At 43.1% G+C, this 25237-nt stretch overlaps 3 protein-coding genes across 3 annotated transcripts; 2 read left to right on the top strand and 1 right to left on the bottom strand.

Annotated features, from left to right (window-relative positions):
* Window positions 1-1060: 1060 nt before the first annotated feature.
* Window positions 1061-5089, bottom strand: med21 (mediator complex subunit 21). Its single transcript, XM_079236359.1, has 4 exons — window positions 5012-5089; window positions 4513-4627; window positions 4187-4287; window positions 1061-1702 (listed from the first exon to the last, which is right to left on the bottom strand). The coding sequence occupies exons 1-4, from the start codon at window positions 5051-5053 to the stop codon at window positions 1523-1525; spliced, it is 438 nt and encodes a 145-aa protein (XP_079092485.1). The 5' UTR covers window positions 5054-5089; the 3' UTR covers window positions 1061-1522.
* Window positions 5090-5164: 75 nt separating this feature from the next.
* Window positions 5165-8141, top strand: fgfr1op2 (FGFR1 oncogene partner 2). The gene is made up of 6 exons (XM_079235852.1): window positions 5165-5424; window positions 6344-6480; window positions 6682-6799; window positions 6992-7134; window positions 7296-7409; window positions 7694-8141. The coding sequence occupies exons 1-6, from the start codon at window positions 5400-5402 to the stop codon at window positions 7829-7831; spliced, it is 675 nt and encodes a 224-aa protein (XP_079091978.1). The 5' UTR covers window positions 5165-5399; the 3' UTR covers window positions 7832-8141.
* A 1114-nt stretch (window positions 8142-9255) lies between these two features.
* Window positions 9256-24806, top strand: tm7sf3 (transmembrane 7 superfamily member 3; the record flags this gene model as incomplete). Its single annotated transcript, XM_079235772.1, has 12 exons — window positions 9256-9328; window positions 11096-11250; window positions 15215-15365; window positions 18339-18459; window positions 19938-20109; window positions 20229-20406; window positions 20697-20783; window positions 21893-21973; window positions 22112-22264; window positions 22341-22441; window positions 23279-23441; window positions 23524-24806. 12 exons carry the CDS (start codon window positions 9256-9258, stop codon window positions 23775-23777), a joined length of 1689 nt encoding a protein of 562 aa, XP_079091898.1. The 3' UTR covers window positions 23778-24806.
* Window positions 24807-25237: the final 431 nt, after the last annotated feature.

Genomic DNA, 25237 nt, shown 5'->3' with positions numbered 1-25237 from the left:
CAAATAAAAAACTGTAATCATTACCCATAAACATTTTATAGGTTTGGCTCATAAGTCACGATAGAGTGCCACAAATACCAAGACCAACTATATTCTGGGACGACTGCAGCTGGTTTGGATGAAAATAGAGTATGAGTAATAGTAAAACCCTTGTTCATTGTTACACTGCAGCTTATGTTTTTTTTATACTTCAACAATCTTGCAATCTAGAAATTCCACAGGAAACTGGTTTGTTTCCTCCAATCATCCCAGCAAAGGATGCTTCGCCGTGCAGTTACCGTAATCTTTAATTTCCTATTAATAAATCAGAGGTGTATGCGGTAAATCAAATTGAAACTAATTACAGTAGTAAAAAAATGAAAACAAGACACCAACAGACTTGTGTTGTCCAGGCCATACATCTCCTTATTTGGACGTGTCAAGTGTTTTTACTGTCAGAGCCATGATGTCAACATGCACAGATGTGTGTGTGTGTTGGGTGTGGTGTCCAGCAGACAAGGCTGTTTTTATATTTCTCACATCAGCAGGGTCCACTGAGCTGTGACACAGCACCTACATTTAGATCTGGGCTATAAACTCTCTCTGGGAGCCTGGACTACGACCACTGAGATCCTTTTTGATTTGAGTGAAATTAAGGCCACACGCCACACCACCACAGTTGTGTGTAAACATAATTATAGCTGGATTTCTAAAAATGAACAGTTCAACCAAGTATGTTTTTTTTTCCCCTCTTATACTGGCATTTTTTTAGGACTGTCTGAGGAGGCAAAACGGCTATTTTATCTAATTTAAAAGGAATTATGCAATCTAAGTGTCAGGGTTTTCGAAACAAAACTCCAAAATACACCCCGTCCTAAATGCATTTTTTGGTCTTTCCGAAATTTTCTGATGCCTCATCCTGAATCCTAAATTTGTTATGGTTCCCATATATGTATCTGAGTCATCAGCAGCTGGTCTCTCTAAACATAAACATCCTCCGTGTTCTGGAGGTAAACATACTTCCCCACAGCAAATGTCTTTTAAAGATACAAAAAACGTTGAACAAATGACACCTTTAAAGTGTTTTTTCAGGCTTTATTAAAAAAAAGAAGAAGAAAAAGTCTTCATTGAGCTGAGTGGGTTAGTTATCTGCTCTGAAGAGTGCTGAGAGGTTAAGTGGACATACTCCAAAACGAGAATTTCAATCATTTCATTCATAAATATCTACAAAAACAGACTTGATCAACATCCAACATAGACATTAAAAAGAAAACAGGACATGGTGACCAGTCACACATTCAGACCAGCCTTTTGGAGACATATTTTTGTATCAGCAGAAAGGTTCATATATACAAAACCATGTGTACGTGAAGACACGGTTTCCGCGTGCGTTTGCCTTGAGAACAGTGGCTGCCGTGCGACAATAACGCCGCTAAGCAACCAAATGATGAGTGTTTTGAGGCTTGCAGCTGATGTCTGAGGGGTCAGAGTGAGGAGGGCAATGACCCAGAATTGTCCAGAACTCCGTTATGCACACAGTGGGTCAGGATTCGGCCGGCGAGGGCTGGCTCGCTGCTCCGTTGCGCGTGCGGAGCTGAGACTGTGCGATGTCAGCCAGGGCGCTCTGGATCTTGTCCAGCAGCATGTCACCGCGGTACACCACCTCCTCCAGACGAGCTGCTGCGTCATGGTTCTCCTCCTCCAGCTGCCGCAGACTGGCCGCCTGACGAGAGGGAACACATCGTTTACAATGAGAGGGGGCGCTGTTGTCTGTCCATCTTAAAAATGACCTGAGCACAAGCAAACCGTACAAACAGCGAGCCCTTACACGAGGAACTGTCCCTTACGGCATCACACTCTGTTTTACTGATCAATAGTTGCAGGTTTGTTGCTGCCAGTTAGTTGTAATTGATTGAACACAGACTGACTGCTCAAGATGAAAAAAGCATTACTTTTCGGAGAAAATAAAATCTAAGTCGCTTGGGATCTGAAGCGGATGATTTCCCTCCTTAAATATTGTATTGACAGTTATTGATGAGTTAATCTGTGCCTTTATACAGGGAAGTTAGAGACAGAGAGAGGAACAGTGGTTCCCAAAGAATTTTGAGAGACAATGCTGGGTGAACTTCCAACCCCTCTACCTGGGAGTCCGGGGACATGCTACATTTTTTATTAATAAATGCCTCAATCTGGTGCAGTTTAGGACCATAATGAAGCGGCTGGATCGATGAAGAACGTTGTACTCTTGTACATTTAGGCTACTCAAGTACAGTTTTGAGGTACTTGTAGTTTTCTTTTGTATTGGATGGTATATGAAGTCTTGTCACCAAACTGCATATTGTGTCACACTTTCAAGTCAAGCCCGACAATTGTTTGTATAAATATAGGTTCATTGTACAGTCATTTCCAGCATGCATGCAACAACTCAATTAAGCGCCTTTCTAATGCAATACAAGACAATATGCAGTACCAACAACACTTGCACTCAGTATGGTAAGAATGTTACCCGGCACTACCATTGTATGCATTTACAGTTATTGCATGGTTGTATCTTTAAGTTTAGTTTAGAATCAATTCATTCATATTTCGTTTGTTTTGGAATTCATGCTACAGTCTTCTAACAAAGTACTCCATCTTTATGTTGGAAAGAGCTTCAAACACCATGTGCTTATTTAGAACAAGACTAAATTCAGGAAGTCCACGGGAAGTGTCCTCACATGTCCTCTCATTTCATGAGAGGAGTCCAGCAGTGATGGTGTTGCTCTTTGCGTTCTCCTGTGCAAGAATCTAAATTGTTTGTCTACACACAAGAAAATTCTTTTTTTCTTCTTCTGAAAAGTAAAAAAAAAGCCAAGTTAGCATCTCTATGTTGCACAGGAACTATAAGTAATTAAAGAATGAGGGTCATCCTCATCATTGTATGAACTGATACTTAAAATGACACATTACATCATCTGTGTAGTTCAGCTGTTCTATGGCGAAAAACCTCAGTGCTCCAAAATACAGAGGAAGTCGTGAGCCGATCCTAACAGTCCTTCCAGATATACATTGGGCACTCGCTCGTATCACTTGCATTACTTTTAACCTGTAAGGATCATTGGATCCTCCTCATCCAATATAACCTCCTATCTTTAGGACAGGAATCAACACAGACACAGCAGCAGCCTTTCCTCTCCATTTCCTTTGTAGGGCAAATAAGAAATTAACTTAAAGAGGCACCTCACAAATACTCAGTGACCCTGAAAAATACATTAAATATTCTTCTGAATTGTTGTTGCATTTCATCAACTGCAACATATTTTCCGATCGTACACTGATCAGTGTACGATCGGAAAATGTATTGCAGGAGGCTCTGATCAGAGTCTCCATAAATCAGGGGTTTCAAACGTTTTCTCATTTGAGGCCCACTTTTATATTTAATAATGTTCCGAGGGCCACCTTTCCGAATAAAATAAAAATAAAACTGGGATATCATAACGTGTTCTGCCACTTTGCGGTGTAATGACCAAGATAAATATTCTGCTTACTCTCACCCATCACTGCCTGAGATTATGAATACAAATGTATGTGTTCAGGGTCATATTCCTTCCCCATGTGCTTAGGCGCTTTAAGTGGAGCAGGGTTGTCTCCCGCGTGACTTTTTCCTTAAAAAAAACAATGCATCCTAGAAAACTTTAGCTAGCTAGCAGTGGCAAAGCACGTTGTACTCAACCTGATGATGTGTTGTGATATCTGTGGTTATATTCAAACGTAACTGGTCATTCAAATGTTTTTTGTGTTTGAATTACTATGTTTTTTTATTTATGCAAAATCATTTAGCGGTACCTTTGCGGCCCACTAGAGGGTGCTCTGAGAATAGCCACTTGAATTGATCAAACCATTAAACTATCGAAGATACACATTTTGTGTTACAATGTGGTAAAGTATATGTGAACAAATACCGATTGATTAGTGTGTAGGTGTAAGTAATTAAAACAAGTCATCCAGGAAAATATTATGCCTGAAAATTGATTGCAATCATTTTATTATTTATGTTATACCTATGAACAGAGATAATTGTCCTTGTCAAATTGTAGAAATCAGATGTAGAAGCGTTCATTTGGCTCCCTCTGCTGACTGAAAGCTAGAAATAAAAGCTGGGCTTTTCAATGCGTTCATCATGAGATCTGTAACTGATCCTGTAAAAGTTAATGGAGCATGTGCTGACCTGCAGAGCTGCCGTGGACTCCTCACTGGGCAGGGAGTCGATTAGTACATCCACATCTTTGGCTGTTCTGGCGATCAGGGCTGCAAATAGCTGGGCATATTCTGGGTAGAGAGAATAGGAATAATGTAGGCTCAATGTTAAACAAAGCATGTGTCTCTATACTGTATGTCGTTAGCAAACAGATAAGACAGATACCATTAAGTGGGGAAGAAAACAATGTTCAGTAATAGTGAAATACAATTGTTTATGTGTTATGGATTAACGTTGATCACATCAATTTGATATGAGTGACTATATCAATGTGAAGCAGATATGTATTATTTCACCTTCGGTTGGGTTTGCTGGCTGATCTTTGTTGATAGCTGTCTGGATGTTATTGAAGGAGGCAGGAGGCGCACATTGCTGCAGGACTCCGATGGCATTACAAAACTGATCTGCAAGCTGGACACATAAAACAACATCGTTTGGATGAGACTTTATTTCATGCAGGAAGCGATACCATTAAACGTTCATAAACCTCGTTATCGACGCTGCCCGTTAGCTTTTTAGTCCCTTTTGAGGTCCGAATGTCTTAGGACTCCAACACTGTACAACATGTTTCTGACTGTGTGCAATGTAACCTGAAGCTAGCTCAACTTGTTCGTGGTAACGTTACAGGCCCCTGGTCGTTAGCTGCCCAGGGATGTAAAGCTAGCGATGTTTACAAAGTAACTGAACATAATGGGGCAACTAGACACTACCTACCACCTTCAAATTACACATACAGTCAAACAAAATAGTTATTTGTCGTCAGCTAATGTTTAAATACTACAAAATGTGTCCTACCGAATTGACAGCGTCTTGGAGTTGCGTTAGCCTGTCCGCCATATTTTCTGTAATTTAACAAAGTCCCGCTGCAACTGTCGCGAGAATGTGATGATATCAAAAACCTCGCGGGATTTCTTTGACGGGATTTGGGAAGCTTTAGCATATTATCGTTTAGGTTAGTTGTAGCCACTCAAGTCACAGCAAGACTGACTTTACAGCGAGTCGAGTGTTGAAACAAGTCCATAGTTCATGTCTGCTGACACATCCTCGTGTTTTAAAAAGGAATAGCGCTGCATCACAACATCTAACCCGACTCTTTGCCCCTTGATGGGGACGAATGTTAGCCTGTAGCTAACATTAGCTACCAAACATCAACAGGAAGTAACGACGGACTAGCTAAACTCCAATGTCTTGCACTTTGAGTTCCCCAGGTATGACAGTGTTTTCTTCAATTTTATTTCTAGAGTTAATCAGGAAGACCTATTTGTGATGTCAGTCGACCAGCTGGAACATGTTTATAATATGAAACCGAAGTGGATGTGTGTGACAGCTGAAGTGAGGGTTGTACGTCGGCTAATGAATTAGCAAATACTTCATGTTTGTGCTGCTGGTAAAATGTTAACGTTACTCAGTCAGTTAACTGAAGCAGAAACACCTTGCGTAATTCACTCCAGCTCAGATAAATATGGCGTACCAGTAACTAAATATTACTTGTAGCAAGGTAACGTTAGCTTGAGCGCATTAGCGGACACAGCAGCTGACATCCGCGGAGGAGGAGGGTAGGTTAAGTTATTTGATAGGTTATGTCTTTCTACTTCACTCTGGACATTGTTCTGAGCAATACAGTGTAGTTGTATTAACTTTAATGACTCTAATTGATCATAGTCTGAAGATTTACAAGTGGAGAGCTTCAGTTTCTGTTCGTGTGACTCTTCCCCTGGTCAGTAAGTGATATAATGAACAGCTTGGTGAGGCATAATGTGCTTTATCTGCCTCAATGTATTGCCGATAAAAGCCTGATTAAAATACAAAGTAGACTTTTAAATGCCAATAGTGAGGGATAGGCAAGTCATATTCGATATATATTTATATGCAAGAATTTTGAGTCAATCATCAGGTATTTTAATTCATTGAGACCGGAGGAAAGAGAACACACTAGCCCAGAAGACACAATGATTTTATTAATTACAAAATGGATTAGTTATTGACATTACCTTGTATTTCTAACACTGAAATATATACCATCTCTTAATGGCAACATCACCCTGTTATAACGTAACAGGAATCCACTCTTTTCCACCAGAATGCAGTGGTCATTAAGCCTGGTAATGATGACTTGTATTTCCTCAGGCATGAACTGCACCTTAGAAAAGGTCCTGGCAGATGCCAAGTCGTTAGTGGAGAGGCTTCGTAACCATGACAACGCGGCCGAGCTGTTAATCGAACAGACGACATCGCTTAACAAGCGAGTGGAGGCCATGCAACAGGTATGGTATTGTGTTGGTGGCAATTAAATATGAATGTTCTTTTCATAGATGCTTCAATGCATAATTATTCAAAACTAACATTGATCTACTGATGACAGTAAGTGTAAGGCGGTGACGTAAATCACTGCAAACTATGGGCTGTAAAACCATTTAGTCTGTAATCTTCCAGTTGTCTAATGGGAGGTGGTTTCTTGTTGGCAGTACCAGGAGGAGATTGACTCGTTGAACCAGGTAGCGCGACATCGTCCTCGTTCTAGTCTGGTCCTAGGAATCCAACAGGAAAACCGTCAGATCAGAGACCTCCAACAGGAGAACAAAGGTCGGCATTTCATTTGTAATGCTATTCTTTATGTGGGATGGCTGCTTTCTGACCGTTTCGGAGTGGACTCCTGATTGTCAAAAACACAGAGATGGCTAATCACAACAGATAACAGGGAGTTGACAGATGTTCTTGTAGAGGTTTTCTGCAGCGATGTCTCCGACAACAAGCCTGTGTTTACTCTTCCTGCAGAGCTACGGACGTCGTTAGATGAACACCAGTCTGCGTTGGAGCTCATCATGACCAAATACAGGGAGCAGGTGTTCAGGCTGCTCATGGCCAGCAAGAGAGACGACCCCGCCATCCTGACACAGCTGAAAGAGCAGCACACCACGGTCAGTGAGGCCCACTTAATCCTTCTTTAAGTGCCTTGTTATTTGTGGGATTACTTGTGAAACAACGTGACAGCTGATTACTAAAGACCCATTTTCCCAACTTCCACTGCCCTTTTTATTCATTTCTGTATTTTTATTATTATTTGTTTTATCTTTTGTAGGAAATGCAAGCACACATAGACAAGATCAACGAGATGGCCTCTGTGATGAGGAAGGCGATAGAGGTGGACGAGGGAAGAATATGTGAAGACGAGGAGAGGATTAAACGGCTAGAGGTAAAAGAAAATGCCCAAATCTGTTCCACGTAAACTTCCAACAGTTGTCCGAATAAAATGATGGTTCAAGGTTGGGACTCAAATCGAAACTTGAGAAAAATCCTAAGCCACGCTGTCTTTCAAATATTTGCAGAGTTGATGGTACATGTGAACGTGTGAATATGCATTGATTGATGCCGCATCAAATAAAAAAAGCCAGGTTCACATTAGTCGTAATAGAAGTAGCAGTGCTGGTATTATTTCATCTGAATGCACGGCTGTACATTTCTGTTTGTGCGTCTTAGCTGGAGAACAGCGGCCTCCGAGAGCTGCTGGGAATCAGTCGCGAGGCTTTCCTGGTTCTGAAGAGAGAAGACTCATCAGAGAACACGTCGCTGTCGCCGTTGCTGACCAGCGGCGACGTCAGCTTACGAAAGAATTAGAGAGCCCGTTGGTGCCCGCCCCCCTGCCGCTGCCACTATTGTGTACAGTCTCTTGCCACATACCACTTCATCCTTCACCCTACAGATTCTGTATACTCTCCCTTCTCCTGGAGCATTTACAGCATGATTCTGCAGAGCTGCATCCTCGTCTGGTGATTCAGACACAAGCAGTGAAAAAGATCAGTTTCATTTAATTTTTTGTTCGTACTGTTATGTTTAATCATTTTGCCAGCATGCATGAGTCTTGGGTGCCTGCAAGGTTTTAATGTATGAATGGGTAAAAGAAGGGCTTGAGTGGAATAAAACTATAAACATGTAAATTGTCTCTGTTTTTAGTTCTGTGTGGTAGCGTCTTGCTTTCATTATATACGTTGTTGTAGTATATTGTCATCAGCAGCTTAAAAGCAGGAATAGAATCATTATCCAACACACAAGATCTGTTGTAACATCCAACTTCCCCTTCTGCTGCAGAACTGCAACAAGGCAGCAGAGTAATGTTGGAAAGCATTCCTCCAACATTACAGTGTTTATTTCAAGAGCTGAATTTCTGTAAATCAAGAACAGCAGCCTTTGTTATGTTTTATTTGTACTGCTTTACATTAATGTTTTGCACACAGTTGTGCTTGTTGTTAGCATAAATTACTTTATTGTGATCAGCTGTGCACTAATAATGAAATCAAAGAGCTCCCACTCTGCCACGTTTTCCAAGATCAACAAACGTCCTTTTCAGAATCAGAACCATTTATTTGCCAGGTATGTTACACATACGAGGAATTTGTCTTGGCGGATGGTGCATACCATATACAAACAACAACAATCAACACAGTGCAAGAAATAGAAACATATTAAATGTACGAATGTCTCCCGTAGCTGCGCGAACGCTGTATGAATGGTTGATAATCCTGATGTGGCATCTTGCATGGTAGCTCCTCTCATCAGTGTGTGAATGGGTGAATGATGTCATGTAGTGTTAAAGTGCTTTGAGTGGTCGGAAGACTAGAAAAGCGCTATACAAGTACGGGTCCATTTACAATAGAATATAAAATAAAGTGCACAGACAAACATAACAATAATATAAATGCCAGTACAAAGCACAACTCAACGTGTATGAATAGACACACATATACATTCACAAAGTAAGATGCTCCAAGATTTATTTAGTCATTGCTGGATAAAAGCTGTTTGGACAGGGGAGGGGCAGCTCTCGCGAGACCGAGTGCGAGATTCTCGCGGGGGCATCATTTCAGCCGTTAGAGCGGCAGAGAGAGAGAGAGAGAGAGAGAGAGAAGGCTGTCCCGCGAAACCTCTCAGTCCAGTCAAGCATGTCGCTCTTGCGGGGACTCCTGCTACCCAAACCCCGGAGGCTGCGAGGGCACCAATGAGTCTACCGAGCGGCAGATACACGCCTCGTGGAAGAAGGGAACATGTCTCGTGCGGGTTTCTGCCCGCTGCTGCTGCTGCTGCTGCTGGCTCGTGTAGTTCAAGCGCAAGTGGAAAGTGAGTTACAGACATTTTAATGTAACACTACTGTCACTTTTAGCAAAGCTATGTATCTTTCTCAGTCTTAAAAAGCCGATACGTTTCGCGTGACTATATTAGCAGACGTTAACGTTGTGTACGTAGCAGGTGACGCGTTGTGTGACACCTTAAGTCACTGAAGTGTCACTGGGGGAACTTGTTGTTGCTGTGTAGCTTTAGCTCACGTTAGCTAGCACTTAAATGTCATGTTTTCTCACAAAGTGCTCATGGTCACGTGTTTATTTAGTCCAGTTTGACCCCCCAAAAACCTCAAAGTGAATTTAATTCAGTTATTCATGGTTTTGACATGTTTTGACAGGGTATATAGCTTACACACACACACACACACACACACACACACACACACACACACACACACACACACACACATAAATAAATAAATAAAATGTGTGTTCCTGTGATATTCATATTGGGATGTTAGTAGTATATCCCAGTCCATGTCCTACTGATTGTTGTGCTGTGTTACAGTATAACAACAGTAGCACCACATGAGCTGTTGACAGTTTATGTGCAATCCAGCATCTACGAGTAAAGAGGTTCGATTTGTCAGACACAAGTTCAATAGAAAAATCACAGTTTGGCTAACAGCTGTAAAACTTTTTGATTTCTTTAAATCCAAACAAGTGGAGGGTGTTGTGAGGAAACGAGGTAATGAAACCAGGTTGAGTGAGTCAGGGTGTTTCCCCTGATCGGTAAATAAATCGAGATGTTGTTAGACTGCAGAATGCCAGACGTAACAAGGTGAGACACAACAAGAGGCAGGCCGGACGCTCTAATGTCTGCTGTAGGTTGAAGATCAGTGATGACCAGTGATTTATGTCACTTTCTGCAACTCATTTTCAGAGTGATCTGTGAAAGAGGTGAGTGTTGAGGAAGTGCCGCAGTGATTAGATGAATTTGAAGAAGTTGCTTTGGTGAAGTGTGATGTTTGCTTGACAGATGTTTTAGAACGACATTGGCAGTTTAATAGTTGTTGAACAACTTTACATTTGCTTCTCAGATGTAGTGAGATGGATGGTTGCTGTTGAGGCATGATCATCTGAAGCGGTCATGCTACAGTATTACACAGCAAATCAAGCGTCGGTGCTTTTCTGCACATTCCCCTCAGATGCACAGTTAATGGTTACTTAAGAAGTTGTACATCCATAGTGGATTAATTATGAAAAAAAGCATTGGCGTAAGCACGGGATCAGAGGAAGATACGCTCCACTAATACTGTCCAAAGGCTTTCAGATAACGTTGGAAATCAAGAAGGACTGACAAATAATTTTAATGAATGTTTCAATTGTAATTGATTTTTTTTTAGCCAACAATAAACCTCCTCAATGAACGGCTGACATGTTCTCTAAAGGCAAGCAGTTTGTGAAAATAATTGTAACCCACTGTGAATCTGGACGTTGAAGAAGTTTATACAGCATTGTTAGATTTCTGTCAAGCTGTTAAACAAATACCTCATTACTCAACACAGAGCGTACTTCTCCATTCAGCTTTTTTTACCCAATAAGTTCTTTCTCTGATGGGCTGCCGACCTGCTTTCAGGTCACCTCCTTGGCAAAGCACCAACTGCCACTCTGCTGTCTGCGATGTCAGGGGATAAGCGGTTGATTGAATGTTGCCGGTGACTTTCACTTGGAGTCACTGAAGCAGGTTTATAGGCAGCACGCTCCAACCAATCGACTCCAATAAAGCCATGGGATTAATCAGACTTTCCCCTCTCTGTCGCAGACCGGGTCATTTTCCTGCCGGGAACTTTCCAGAACGTGAGCGTCTCCCGGAACGAGACGGTGCAGGCCGTGGTGTCCCGGATCACCTCGGACGTCGCTTACGTCACTCTGCAGTTCCACACGCAGCACCGCAACGCCACGCTCTCCTACGCCAGGGTGAGAAAGTGCTGACAAACACAACTGAGACATCTCTCCCCTCATCATCTGAAATATCATGTGCTTTCTTGCGAGGAGTTATGGGAGAAGATTGATACCACTCTCTGTACACAACATATGAAGCGACAGCCAGCAGCTGGTTAGCTTAGCTTAGCATTAGGCCTCTAATTAGAGGGAGACGGCTCGCCTCATGATTTCTGGGAAGATATATTGCTGTTGAGTTTTTCAAAAGGCGAGTGCCACATAGTCTTATTATAATCAAGAGAAGGCAGAGATCTCCAACACGAGGCAACGCACACCAAAACCAGCTAGATTGATAAATAGCAGGTAAGAGGAAAAACATGTGTTTTTGATTGTGGGGTAGACTATCCCTTTTAACAAATAATTTGTATTTCATCACAGATAGGACACACATTTTCTTTAGTGAAGAAATCATCATAAATCATAAGGCCCCTGCATAGATGCAATAAAAAAACGCAACATTGTTTGAGTCGGTTCTTTTCTTGATAATTGATGATATGATAATTCCTTCCATTTATTTGTGTTCGCTGCCGTCGGTAAATATTAGTTCATCTGGAGGCGAATGCATCGTAGTGGTGAACTGATCGATGACAGATAGAGTTCTGTCATCTGGAGCATGCAGCAGGTTGTTTTTAAAGAGCCACACCTTTTCAGTCCTGTCCCCACCAGCTTTAGCGCCACTGGTCTGAGAGCACACACTGCTTGCTGGCATGTTCTTGATGGTGCAGAGCTATCACGGAGCATGACATTGCTCTCAAAGTGGGGTTATGAGTTTAAAATGTTCTGGTAAATCAGCAAATCAAACACCGAATCATTTATCTAGAGTTTCTTCACATCCTTAATCGGGTGAGTCTTTTAGTGGTAGCAGTAAATAAAAAGAAGAAAAACGCAAACCAAGCTGTGAAATTGGAGGTATGCTTCATGTTCATGTAGTAGCAGGCAGTTATTTCTCCCCATGATGGATGAATGAGGCTTTGTGAGCGAGGCCGTCTGGCCCACTGAGAGAAGTGGCAGTCAGCTGATGTGCAGTCCACTGGTCATGAGCGGCAGACTGAGGGAAAAACCTTCTGGCGTCGGTCCCACGAGTCTCTGGGGACAGCTCGGTTTGGGTCCACGCTCTGTGTGTGTGTGTGTGCGCGTGCGCGTGCGCGTGCGTATTGCCTAATTTAGTTTAGCTTTATTAATTTTTTTTCCCCTCTGGTAATGTCAATGTTGAAAAACAAATCCACGAGTTTCTCGGGGGCAGAAAATGTCTCCCGTTGACGCAAATAGACGTCAACACTTGAGATGGAGCCAAAACGACCAAAACTGCTGAAGGAAATTCAGAAAAAAAGAGGAAGTGGGTTTTCAGAACAAACAGACTGGGTTTAATGAGGAGTGAACATGCACCCAACTCACTTTCCTTTCATATTATTATCTCTAGTTCACTCATTTCCTTTATATTTTGTATCGTTCTCACTCACTGCATGTGGTAAACCACAAGATCCTTTTTTATGTTTGTTATTTGTTTTATCAGCCAGTGTTGCTATTGCTGCTCAATATCTACTCCCGGGTAACAAACCAGATGTATAAAACTCTCCCAGATAAACTTCAGTATGTTTTAGAAGGAAATTGCACATAGTTTCATACTACATATAACTGGACATTCAGAATGCTGATCACATGCTGAAAATATTTTACTTTACTTTACTTTTGCCCTTATGACAACAAAAAATGCAATATTCCTACTACACAGTGTACATGGCTAATGAAAATAAATATTCCACTAATATTCCTGTTGACATGCAGCCGTGATTAACCGATGGTGGACTTGTTTCACCTTCCTCTTTCGGTCCTTCAATCACCGTCTTGAAAAGGTTGCCGCTGTTATATATGGGCTTTTCTCATATTGCTGTAAATCCATTACACGTGATAAGAATGATTATAATGGCTGGCAGTTGCTCTACCTCTGTGTCGTTGAAAAGAATCATCAACAAACCGCACCAAATGGAGAATCACTAGCCACTCCAGCACTGACGACCACAAGACAAGCTTCAGACAATGGAGTTATTGTATAAGAGTCTCACTGTGAGCACACAGGGCCTTCAATGGCACACAACAGTAATTCAGCTTCTCGCTAGAAAACGTATGGCAAAAATATAATGGGATGTTCCCCCGAAAGGGATTTCCCTCTGCTGTCTGTCACAATATCCCGGCTCTGGCTCCGCTGTCAATCATTTCAATGCAACAGTTGATCCGTTGCACACACCGCGTTGCCACAATGACCCGGTTTGGTATCCGGCTCAGATCTTTGCCCCAGAATAAGTCCCCATCTGCCGAACCGAAGTGTTGATGCATTGTCAGGCACACAAGTTTAACACAAAAAAGCTGCCTATGTAATGTCAACAAAAGTAGCACCGAAGTACAACCCACTTGGTTTTCATTGGGGTCTGTTGACCTTGTGCTGAGACACGTTGGATATTTAGTTTTTTCTGTGCCACGGCCAATATCTTTACGTTTGGTAACGCTCATCCTCTTGTTGTTTGGGAACTGGTTTGTGTGAACTGAGAGTTTACCAGTTCAGGATGTGGTGGACTGTGACAGGCTGAATATTGTTTAGGTATAGCTTTAAATTACTTTAGTAAGCACTGTAATTTGCTAAACGTTTAAAACAATTTATATTTATAAATTGAAACATCAAATTTTTATTTTGGAAGTTTTCCTAACCCAATTTATTAGCACATTACAGTTATTTATAGAGCTGCACTGCATCTGATATCAGTCCGATAATGACTGAATATCTGATTTTAGGGATCTGTATCGGATGCCATTATTAAAAAATCAAAATAAACCTTCAGCACATTTATATATCTATATTTATGTTAGGCCTGATGTTGCTCTACAAATATAATGATCCCAGTCCCTTGCACACTGAGGCAGACAGCTTATTGATTAAACACCAGTATTGTATCAGCCAATACACAAACACCAGGCATCAGTATTTAGGCTAATAAAGCCAGATGAGGCTGGAGTTATGCAGTCGTTTCCTTATTGTCAGCAAATCTGTTAAAATGAATAAATGGCGATTCTTGTTTTGTCGAGTTTTTTTTTTTTTTTTTTTTTTTTTTTGTCTTTTTTTTTTATAAAGCTACGGGTTAATACACCTGAGGTTACTCGCAAAAAAATATGTTTATCATGATAAAAAGGAACAAGTCAGCTAATGCAACAGTGTGGCTCATAGATGTGTTTTCATAGTTTTTGAAGAATAATGGAGCTTTGTGTCGCAGAGCTTCGACACGCACACACAACACTCATGGGATTTGTTGACAACAGTATTGGACACTTATCTGTGAGCTCAACCCTTGGACTCATTTAAACTTCTTAATTTAATTAATTAATTCAGTTTCATGAGGTCATAGCAACTAATGCAATTTTGTTTTGATAAGATTCCATTTATTTTGGGATTGTTAAGGACACAAACAGTCAAAAGCATGTTGTTGACTTTTTGGCCGCCACAGTCTCATCATAAGGTCGGCCATTATGAAAATGTCACAGTCTGAGTAGTGTAGTGAGAGACATTCACTACAGGTGAATTACACAGTAACCCATTCAACAAAGACCCAAGTGTGTTGTCTTTCTAACTAATGCTGGCTGGCGGGAGATTGTCTCAACCACCTGCCATGAACTTTAGTACACATGTGGTCCCCAGATAAAGAGGCCTGCCTACTGGTGATCCCCTGACCTCTCCTCTAGCGCCACCTTGAGCCCGACCTTGGTGCTTTCTAGTCAAATGTCATTGGATGGATGAGATGAAATCTGTTACATACGTTCATGTCTCCCATCAGGATGAATTGAAATGTCGTCCGGTCAGAATTTGGTCGGGTTCTGACCAAATACTGTAAAGTGATTTTGCTCGTACTGTTTATTGGCCCTTACAAAGTGGTGATATGTCTGTTTGGTTCAGATGCCGGGCCAGGGAACCTCTCTGACGGCCGTGGACTCAGGGCTCCTGTCGGCTCTCCAGCCGAGCCAGGCGTCCCTCTCCTTGTTTCTGTCTTCCCCCGATGAGGACACTGTGGCGGGCACCGGGGTCATCCTCCCATACTCCAGCACCGGTACTTCTTCTTTTTTTTTTTTTTTAAGATTTATTTTGATTTTACAACTTTACAAGAAATAACTTTAAGGATACAATACAAACGAAAGATGGAAATAGAAAACAGCACAAAAAGGGAAAAAAATTAAATAATAATTTGTAAAATAAAATAAGAATACATAGACAGCCACAACAAATAATAAACACATTTGCACATCATCAGTCTGAGATAAGCACATCTTGGTCGGTTTAAGTCAGCATCGGTGCCAGTATTTTTAATCCGGCAGAGCAGAGTCCAGTCCGGAAGGATCCACCATGTCTAAGACCGGTTTCCATGTCTTGACAAATCCCTTGACATTGTCATGGAGGGTGTGGGTCAACTTTTCCAGAGGAAGGACTTCCAAAATCCCCTCATACCAGTCGTCCGTAGAGGTAGAATCTTTAGAAATCCAGAATTGAAGAATAGTCTTTCGTGCTATATACAGAAGTAGTCCAATCAGTTTAGCGTTGCTGCTGCTCCTTGCACTGCTCACTTTAGCTGCCAGAACACATTGAGGAGGTGGAAGCTCCAGGTCATATCCCATCAAAGAAACCACTTCGTCCATCACTTCTCTCCAAAATGTTTGTATCTTTGCACATTTCCAAAACATGTGTATATATGTACCAACTTCAGAGTTACATTTACTACATGTAGGGGAACCGAGGCCAAGCCTGCCCCTCAGCAGTGGCGTGCAATGCAGTCTATGTAGTATTTTAAATTGTCTTTCTTTATCTGTGCTACAGCTCAGAATGTTAAGTGTGTTTTCCATAATTGATGTCCAGACATTTTCCTCTGACACTCCATGTCCATCTGCCACTGTTTACGAATGTGGTCAGTGGAGTAATTAAGATTCAGGACAAAGGTTTTATAGACATGGGAAGTGAATCTTTTTGGTATGGGTTGTGTGAGGTTTTCTTCCAAAAAGCATATGTTTTGGAGCATGGGGTATATAATGTCTTATTTGTAGATAGCGGAAGAAATGAGACTGTTGGAGAGAGTATTTGCTCTTCAGGCCCTCAAACGACTGCATTGTTCCTCCTTCGTAGAGTTTGACCAGCTGGTCCAGACCCTTCTCCTGCCAGAGCCTAAACACAGGGTCTTGGCATGAGGGGGGGAAATCCGGGTTTCTCCATATGGGAGCCAAAAGTGAAAAATGACTCTTAAATCTAAAGTAGACCATGATCTTATTCCAGGTGTTCAATGTGTTCCGTACAATAAAGTTATTTTGGACCTCCAGCTTTGCCCTTTTGTAGTTTACGAAGGGGCAGTTTTTTAAAGCGAGTAAGCCACAATTTGTCGACTCCATGTCAATCCATACGTTTGTAGTCTCTGGATTCACCCACTCGTATATGTACCGCATTTGTGCTGCCCAGTAGTAAAACTTTATGTTAGGGACTCCCAGTCCTCCCTGTTGCTTGCTTTTCTGTAGTTTACTCATTTTCATTCTAACCTTTTTGCCCTGCCAGAGGAATTGTGTGAACGTTTTATCCAAGTCAATGAAGAAGCTGTTGGGAATTGAGTTTGGCAGCATCTGTAGAGGGTACAGCAACCTGGGCAGTATATTCATTTTGAGCACGCTTATCCTGCCCAACCAGGAAGCTGGTAACGTTCCCCACCTATTTAGGTCTTCCTTAATGCGTGTTGTGATTGGTTTAAGGTTGAGTTTAACCAGTTTTTCAAGGTATGTTATCTCTCTGAGTGACCAGTGAAAAGGGAATCCACTAGGTATATGGTACCTACATATATGTAGGTACCATATATGATACATATATGATGATATATGATACATATATAGGGTACATATATGATATGTGCCCAAACTGTTGTAGACATTCAAGTAGACATGGGATGGTAGTGTCTATCTCAACCAGGTACAGCAGGACATCATCTGCATAGAGAGAATTTTTTTGTACTGTACCATTGACATTAAAACCTCTTATCGCTGGTGTGGTTCTGATGAGCTCAGCTAAAGGCTCAATAGCCAAAGCAAACAAAAGAGGGCTCAGTGGGCATCCCTGGCGGGTGCCTCGCTCTAATGGGAACGGAGCTGAGCAGTAGGAGTTAGTAATAACGGCCGCTCTTGGGGAAAAATACAGTAGTTTCACCCAGTCAGTGAATTCTGTACCCATTTTAAATTTTTCCAAAGCGTAAAAAAGAAAGGGCCATTCAACCCTATCAAAAGCTTTTAATGAGTCCAGAGACACTGCCAAGCCTTGTACATTATTATCTCTGGCGAACTGTATTATGTTTAGAAGCCTTCTGATATTATTGGAGGAATTCCTCCCTTTGATAAAGCCTGTTTGATCAGGATTTATTAATATCGATATTAATGTTTCAAGCCTCAGTCAATACCTTGGCTAAAATCTTTGCATCTACATTAATGAGCGATATGGGCCTGTAAGATGCCGGGTCTTCGGAGTCCTTGTTTTTTTTCAGGATCAGGCTAATGTTGGCTAGCGACATTGTTTCAGGTAAATGGTGAGTTGTATTAAAGATGTGATTATAGGTTCTGACTAGATGAGGAGTGAGCTTGTCTTTAAAGGCTTTAAACCTCTCTGCTGGGAACCCATCTGGACCTGGTGATTTTCACCGGTACTTCTTCTTAAAACACTCTTCTTGTTCTGCTTCTCTTCTGACTTGTGCCACTCTCTCGTGAGTCTTATGACAGAAGTCAGAAGAACGAGGAAGTTGCAGCGCGAAAAAGCTGAAAGAAACTCAGTTGATGGGGATTCTGACTGGAGGAAGCTCGTGCAGACCATGAGTGAGCGCTGGCATCGATTGAGCGCGGTTGCTCATGAGCCTTCCTAGTGTGTTGAAACACCCGAACAGCAAGTCATCCTGATGTGGCAGGATGCCACGAAACCCTCAGGGGAACGGCTTTTGTTCTTCTCTTGGCCTAACATGCCCGACACGGCAACTCATCATTCATTTGTTCTGTTTTTTTTTTTTTTTTAGATCCAGTCCCTGGAGCTTGTAACACAGAGTTCACCCTGGACATTGACCCAAACGTCTATATCCGCTACAACCTCTACGAGACCACCATCCGGTTTGCACCGGCAAACTTGGGATACGAGAGGTAACAATAGAGTGATGGGCATAAATCCCATTTGCCAGGACCTGTAGCCAAACTGCCTCTCTGTTTATTTGCTTTGAAATGATCTCATGCTCCCCTCCCCCCTCCTCCCCCCTCCTCCTCCTCCTCCTCCGCGGCTGATAGTGCTCGCTTAATTTTCTCAAGAATGTCTGTCACCAAGCCGTCCTGGGGCCGATGAACAGACGCTGAAACATTTCCTGTTGTGTCATTTACCTGCCACAGCCTGGCACATCAGGTTTCGGTTCTCTGAACGGATGATGCGTCCGAGGAGAAAAACGGCTTCTGCACGTCTTTATTGCGGCTGCTGTTGTGGTTTATCATGTTGTGGGACGATTTGGAAATGCCAAACCTCATGCGTAGATATGTCAAATGTAGTTTTCAGCTCATTACCAACAGCGGTTTGGGTAAACACAAGGCTCTCTTTGTGGACTGGCTTCGGTCAGAAGTGGGTTCACTTCAGTTAAAGCTGGACTTGTTGGACGTGTCTGACGGGTGAAATGTATTTTTATGTCAGGTGAGGAGTCCACATGATGACAACACCCACTACGCTTTGTGATTTCCCAACCCGCGCTGTTACACTTGCATAATCGATGCAAAGCTTCATTAGGTTTTTAGAATCGGTCAGAGGTTCACGCTGAAAAAAGGAAGCGTACTGATATACGCGTGTATACCAAATAGGGCTGTACCAAATTACCTTTTTTGTTTTACGTTGAGAAGCTTCTAGTCAAAGTCATTAAATAAAATAGTTTTTTTCATGAAATTACATTTCTTTAATGGATATGACTTATCAGTGCTGCCTCTCTTTGTCTGCAGCATGAGATGAAAGTCTAACCGCCAACAAATATGTATTGAAGCAGAATATTTTGGGAATTTTGTAATCTTTTTTTCAATAAATTTGGACTTTGAGCCTGTACAACGCTCTGGAGTTATGGAAAATGTTTGGATAACATTTGTTGGAAACAATCCTACATAACCAGCACTGGCATCTTATTCTACAAACAGTGTAATGCTGGTTAGTGCAGCCTGATCTGTATCTGCAGCTGTGCAGTAATACACGGTTTCAACACGATAGACGTGCAAAAAGAAAAGCTGTGTTGATTTAGAAGTCGATTGTCAACTTAATGAATAAAGCTTTGAACTATTCGGTACGGCCCTGCGAACAGGAAATGATGCAATAGGTGCTCTGACACTGGATGTACTATAAGTAACTGGACAGTCGACTCCAAAATGGCGCCAATTCACTTAAATAACATTTTCTCGCCAGCACATGAGACTAAAAAGTTGTCTAGCTTCTGGGTTTACAGAGATGAGATACACGGCACGTTCCCAGCCTTATTTGGAACAACAGCATTGTGTAAGCATGGAGGTGAGGGGCCATCCGCAGCTTTATAGATCTAGTATGTATATTCTAATAACTGAAGCCATTCTCACAGAGACTATTTGTTCTGTCTCTCCATCAGAGGAGAAGCTCCTCCGGCCTGCGACCAATCGACAGAAGCCAACACGCGCTGGCGGCTGCAGTATGACGTCTACCAGTACTTCCTGCCTGAGAACGACCTATCGGAGCGCAGCCTGTTCAGTGGCGTTCAGGCCGTAGCGGACATCCAGGGCATGATGAAGAACGGCAAGCGGGTGGGACGCCAACAACACCAGCTCTCATAAGAACACGTGTAACACAAATAATGACAAATAACCAAAGTACATCAGCCGACGTGCCGCCCGCTGACTTTTCACCCGCCGTCTCGCCGCAGGTCATGACGCTGCTGTCATCAGACATGAGCGTGGCGCTGTTCAACTCCATCCCCGGTCAGGGCGTCATCTACTCGGTCATCGTCAGAGACCCGCTGACGAACGGCTCGGCCTCCTACGTCCCCGTCCACACCTACGCCTGCAGCTTCGCTTCCACGCTGGACGGCTGCCAAACACTCGGTGAGCTGCTGCGTCTCCTGAATGCGTTGCTGTCTGGACCCGTCACGGGTTTATGGTTCCAAAGATGGTAATCTGGCATTTTCAGATCATTTTCTTGGGTTACAACAATAGTGCTGCAGGGATGATGCATTTTTGTCAGGCAAAAAATGCATCATCGCTTCCCAAAAAAACAAAGGGATTTTTCCTTTGGATTATTATTCGAGGTTAAGGAATGCTGGCAGAGAAGGTTTGACCTTCAGCTACTCTGCTTTGAACACAGTTAATGATTAATATTATCATTTCCTTTTCAGGAAAGATCTCTACAAAGATGTTCTTCACCATCGTTGGCCTGGCGGGCCTGTTTGTCTGCTTCTTTGGGCATCGCTTCTTTAAATGTGGTGAGTAGTATTGCTTTATAGGATTAGTTATCATATGTTATACATCTATTATGACTTCATAGCCATTCATACATCCATTATCCGGGTTGTGGGCTTAGCACCTCTTCCTCTCACCCGGAAGCTCATTTGGGCCGCTCGTATCCTCGATCTCATTCTTTAGGTCACGACCCAGAGCTCGTGACCAGAGCTGAGGGATGGGAATGTAGATTGACGCATAGAGGCGACCCTCTCATTCCCCAGGGATAACTCCAACACAGCGGCGGGTATTTTCGGGTGCAATAAGCTCGTGGTAGGGTCTCCCAAGGCAGAGGGGTCCCAGGGGAGGAGGGGCTGTTTCACAGAGCGACTCACAGACCCTTTGCCCGAAAAATCTACATGGACCGCCGCCCTGTATAGCCCAGATATAAGCTTGTGGATCAGGTGCATTGTTGGCATCGCAGACGGACAATAGGGACTTCAAATCTTGGTGATTTTAGCTGTACTCACTGTATGAGTTGTAGGTTTTCATCTCACAAAGCATTGTCTGTGTGATTCAAGACCTCAGAATCAAACACTGCAGTCTGAAGTCTGAGAACACACGGTTCTTTAAAACAGGGCTCCCTATTTTTTACTCAGACTGGAGCGGTTATGTCTTGGCTTTTTGCAGGCACAGTTCACTTCAGGGTCAACGGAATAGATTAGTGGGGGTCAGATGTCATGTTTGAGAGTCTTGAACTTCCCCAGAGGGACGTAAAAATAAATGACTCAAACGGAAGCAAAGCTATGGCATGGATACTTTATTTAATCCCGTCTAGCTGGGTGTGTAGATAGCATGAATATCAGGAACTCGGTGCTGGTCCCGCTCATGTGGTCGCCCTCGCATGTGATGCAGAAATGCATTTTGTTCTGTGAACCCGTGACTATGGTCTGCCGCTGTGAGTGATGTGAAGTCAGAGCGTAAAAGACGGAGGGTTCATCCCGTAGCGTGTGCTTTCATCCACTTCAGCTGAATTCTCAGGAGGATGTCTGAAGACTGATCAGAGATCTGTCTGTCCGTTTGAGTCACTGACGTGTGAAGGCGCTTTGTGTTATTTACCCTCTGTCTCTGTTTCTGCCTCTTCGTCATGCAGAGTTGTTTTGCATGGGATTCAGCTTTGGAACCTTTTTCTTCTTCGTGCTGATCACAAGGACCACAGACCTGCACTATGACAGTGAGTTTCCTTTTTTTCACCCGCACTTTTGATCACCGGTTCACACGATTTAAAGCTACCACGCAAGACTGTATGGATGCGAGACTATCCCACAGTAAGAGTCCTCTCCACCGCATGTGTGTGTCCGTCTCTCTGCAGTCTGTCTGGCCCTGTCGGCGGTGATCGGCGTGGTGGGCGGCGTCCTCCTGGTGATGAGCTGGTGGCGCTGGGGTTCAGTCATGGCCTGCATCATCGTGATTGGACTGATGCTCGGCTTCCTCGTCGCCTCCACGGTCCTCTTCACTCCTCTCGGTAGGAAGACGAGTCTGCCTGCTCCCCCACCATGACTTCATATGTCTCATAGATACTGAGTGTGTTCTTCGTCCAGGTGACCTCGATGTGCTCAGACGCTCGGACGCCGTGTTCTGGGTGACCTTCTGCAGCATCATGATCATCGTTGCGCTGTTCTTCGTGCGTTGGCCCAGAGAGGTAACAGATTTACCAACAGCTCACAAAGGAGACCCTCTAAGTCGGTTTCCTCACCTTTGCCCCGCCCCTTTATGCAGAATAGATCGCTGCACAATGCATGCGAGTTAGATTTGTCCACACGCGGGCAACAATAACCTCACGAGAGCGAGGCGACAGCAGTTGTTCTCCACCAACTGCAAGACCCAGAGCATGATGGGAAACGCCTTTGTCGCCAGATCAGAGAGCTGATTGGCTCTCCGTTTTGACAACAAACACCACATTTCTGTGTGACCTTAATATTTTACGCTACATTGTTTGTCTCGTGTTGTGCAAAGGTTTAATCTAAAAAACATCTTGTGTGGTTTATAATGTTATTTATATCGCACACGTCAAAACAAGCAGCACAGGGTTTTACGAGGCAGACATGAAAAGAACAAAGGAAAGAATACAATGCCAGATTCACACGTATGTGTATAATTTCAAACAAATATAAATAAGTGGCAGACGAACAGATGGAATCAAACAGGATGTAAACATTTCTGGGACTTCCTATGTATTAGTAGGATTTAAGCGCTTTGCTTTGGCGCCATCTAGTGGTAGTATGGAAGGATTACACAGTGGGAGGCAGCGCTTCATTAAATCAGAGATTCTACACATGGTAACTTTAAAGAGAAAAAAGACACGTAATTTAAAATAAGAGGATCACTCTTACGCACGATTACTTAGAAAATGTAATTGTGTTTCAGTTCCGATGCTTTTACAGCCAACCAAATACCTCATTCTAAATATAAAAAGTAAGAATGAAAGAACAATATTACTCATTTATCTTGATCCAGTGATGGGTTTTTGTGTTGCCAGGGAAACATCGTCACGTGCGGCGCCGTCGGTGCTTACGCCGTGATTCTGGCCGTCAACGCCTACGTCTACACCAGCCTGTCCTTCATCACACTGAACATCCTCAAACGCTTCCTCAACAACAACTTCAGTGCCGTGTTCACCGACGTGCCCTTCCAAGCCATCGGTGAGTTCACACCTCGAGTCAAAGTCCATCCTAACTGGCTCGGTCTCGTCTTGACGCCATCTTTGTCTTCCCGTCGACCCAGACTACTCCATGATCACGGTGTGGGTGGTGCTCGGCGTCAGCGGCATCGTCCTGCAGCTGTACCGCGAGCGCACCCGCCCGTTCTTCCCGCCCAGCCCGTACCTCATGTGGCTGCAGGAACGCGAGCGGCGCAAGACCAACGTCCTGGACCCGAGCCACCACTTCCCCCCGCTGCCCAACCGCCTCCTGGCCCGAGTGCGGCAGCTCACTAAGAGGATGGAGCCGGCCGGAGAGCACACGCCTCTGCTCCTGTAAACCTCGGACGCCCTCGCCGTCCCGAAGGCAGTCGGGGTCTGAACCGGAGAGGGAAAAGATCCCTGTGCTGCATTTTTCCCTGGAGAGACATTGTCCCTCACAACTGGTGCTGGGACCCCAGATCAGCTGACTGGAGGACGGTCCCAGTAGGAATGCACCATAAATGACGCAGAGGGGTTGCACCACTTTTTTAAATCTCCCAAAAAGGTTTTTGTACAAAGACTGACCTTTTGTCCCTCAACGCCATTTTTATTTAACGATTAAATGACATTTGAACGAATCGCTGAAACTGAAAAGATGAATATTGTCTTTGAATGTGTAAAATGTAGCTGTAGATGCTTTTTGGTGTCTGTTACTGACTTCCTGCACTAAAGTTACAAACGACTAACAATGAGCAAAGCGAGGCATTTTATCTGTGGGCAGTTGGATCGATACAACAATGTTGTTTCTCAATGCAACACAATATTTAATTAACTTTTTGTAGCTCAGCTAGCATCTAAATGTCCATTCAGAACTTTGTTGTAGTTTGGTTTTAAACTACAACCACAAGCCACGTTTTAATGAAGAATACTGTGTACCGTAAAGTTGATTTTAAACTTTACGTTTAAGTGTTTGAGATGATTTGATGTTTTGGACTCAACTCTAAATGTGACGTCTAGCTCTGAAAGTCAGTAAACTGAGGCCGCAAAAGAAAACTGACAAAGTGAATGAATGTAAAATGTTTTTTTACACCTTTGCCTTTACACAGAATAAGAGAAAAATTATAATAATTATCTGCGTTCACGGTGTCAGCATAGTTTTAACCCTCTTGCTCTCATGCGTGTCTTTGGACTGGAGCTCTGCGGTCCGTCAGTCTTGTTGTTATTTGCACACTGGATCTTAATGTACTGGCTGTGACGGTGCGGACTGATTGTGTGTCTTTAAACTGTGTGCCGTGACTTGTCTCAGGGTTTCACACTCGGCTTTCAGACCACAACGCACCGAGACCAGACTCGGTCTTCAAGCCTGTAAGTTTTATATTTAGCTTTTTGTCTCTTTTTTTTTTTTTGTCTGTGGAGTTTCTAAAATAAAAATCTAAAACAATATGGGGACATGTTTATGAAAAACAAGATCTATAGTTCTTTCCTCTCCTGGCCATTTAGAAGAGAAACTCAACAGCATTCGACCAGAGCCCAGGACCCTGAAATCAAAGCAGCTAAATGGGATTCAGCCCCCCCCATTCACTTACCAGATATGCTAACGCTAAGCTAGCGGGAGCTAGCCAACACTAACCAAGCAGTAATCCATCTCCACAACATGCCATTCATTAGCGCTAACCGCTAAGCTAGCGCTGTACTGCATCTCATTTGTTTGTGCTCTTTGCTACTCGAATATAAACAAACTGACAAAATTGGCCCTAAAAAACACCAAAACAGCGGCATCTGTCGTGGGAAGAAAGGTGATTTAGTGTGTGGTTAAAT

Source organism: Taurulus bubalis (assembly GCF_910589615.1).
Source record: "Taurulus bubalis genome assembly, chromosome: 20".
Lineage (NCBI taxonomy): Eukaryota > Metazoa > Chordata > Actinopteri > Perciformes > Cottidae > Taurulus > Taurulus bubalis.
This window is presented reverse-complemented; position numbering and strand designations above follow the sequence as displayed.

What these genes read in the sequence shown, in the direction of transcription:
- med21 (XM_079236359.1), bottom strand. Translation starts at nt 5,053, where the DNA reads ATGGCGGACAGGCTAACGCAACTCCAAGACGCTGTCAATTCG. An exon ending in GCCAGCAAACCCAACCGAAG is followed by an intron (nt 4,288 to 4,512) that starts GTGAAATAATAC and finishes CTCTCTACCCAG; the next exon opens with AATATGCCCAGCTATTTGCA. An exon ending in AGTCCACGGCAGCTCTGCAG is followed by an intron (nt 1,703 to 4,186) that starts GTCAGCACATGC and finishes CCCTCTCGTCAG; the next exon opens with GCGGCCAGTCTGCGGCAGCT.
- fgfr1op2 (XM_079235852.1), top strand. Translation starts at nt 5,400, where the DNA reads ATGTCTTGCACTTTGAGTTCCCCAG. An exon ending in GAGTGGAGGCCATGCAACAG is followed by an intron (nt 6,481 to 6,681) that starts GTATGGTATTGT and finishes TCTTGTTGGCAG; the next exon opens with TACCAGGAGGAGATTGACTC. An exon ending in AGAGGATTAAACGGCTAGAG is followed by an intron (nt 7,410 to 7,693) that starts GTAAAAGAAAAT and finishes TGTGCGTCTTAG; the next exon opens with CTGGAGAACAGCGGCCTCCG.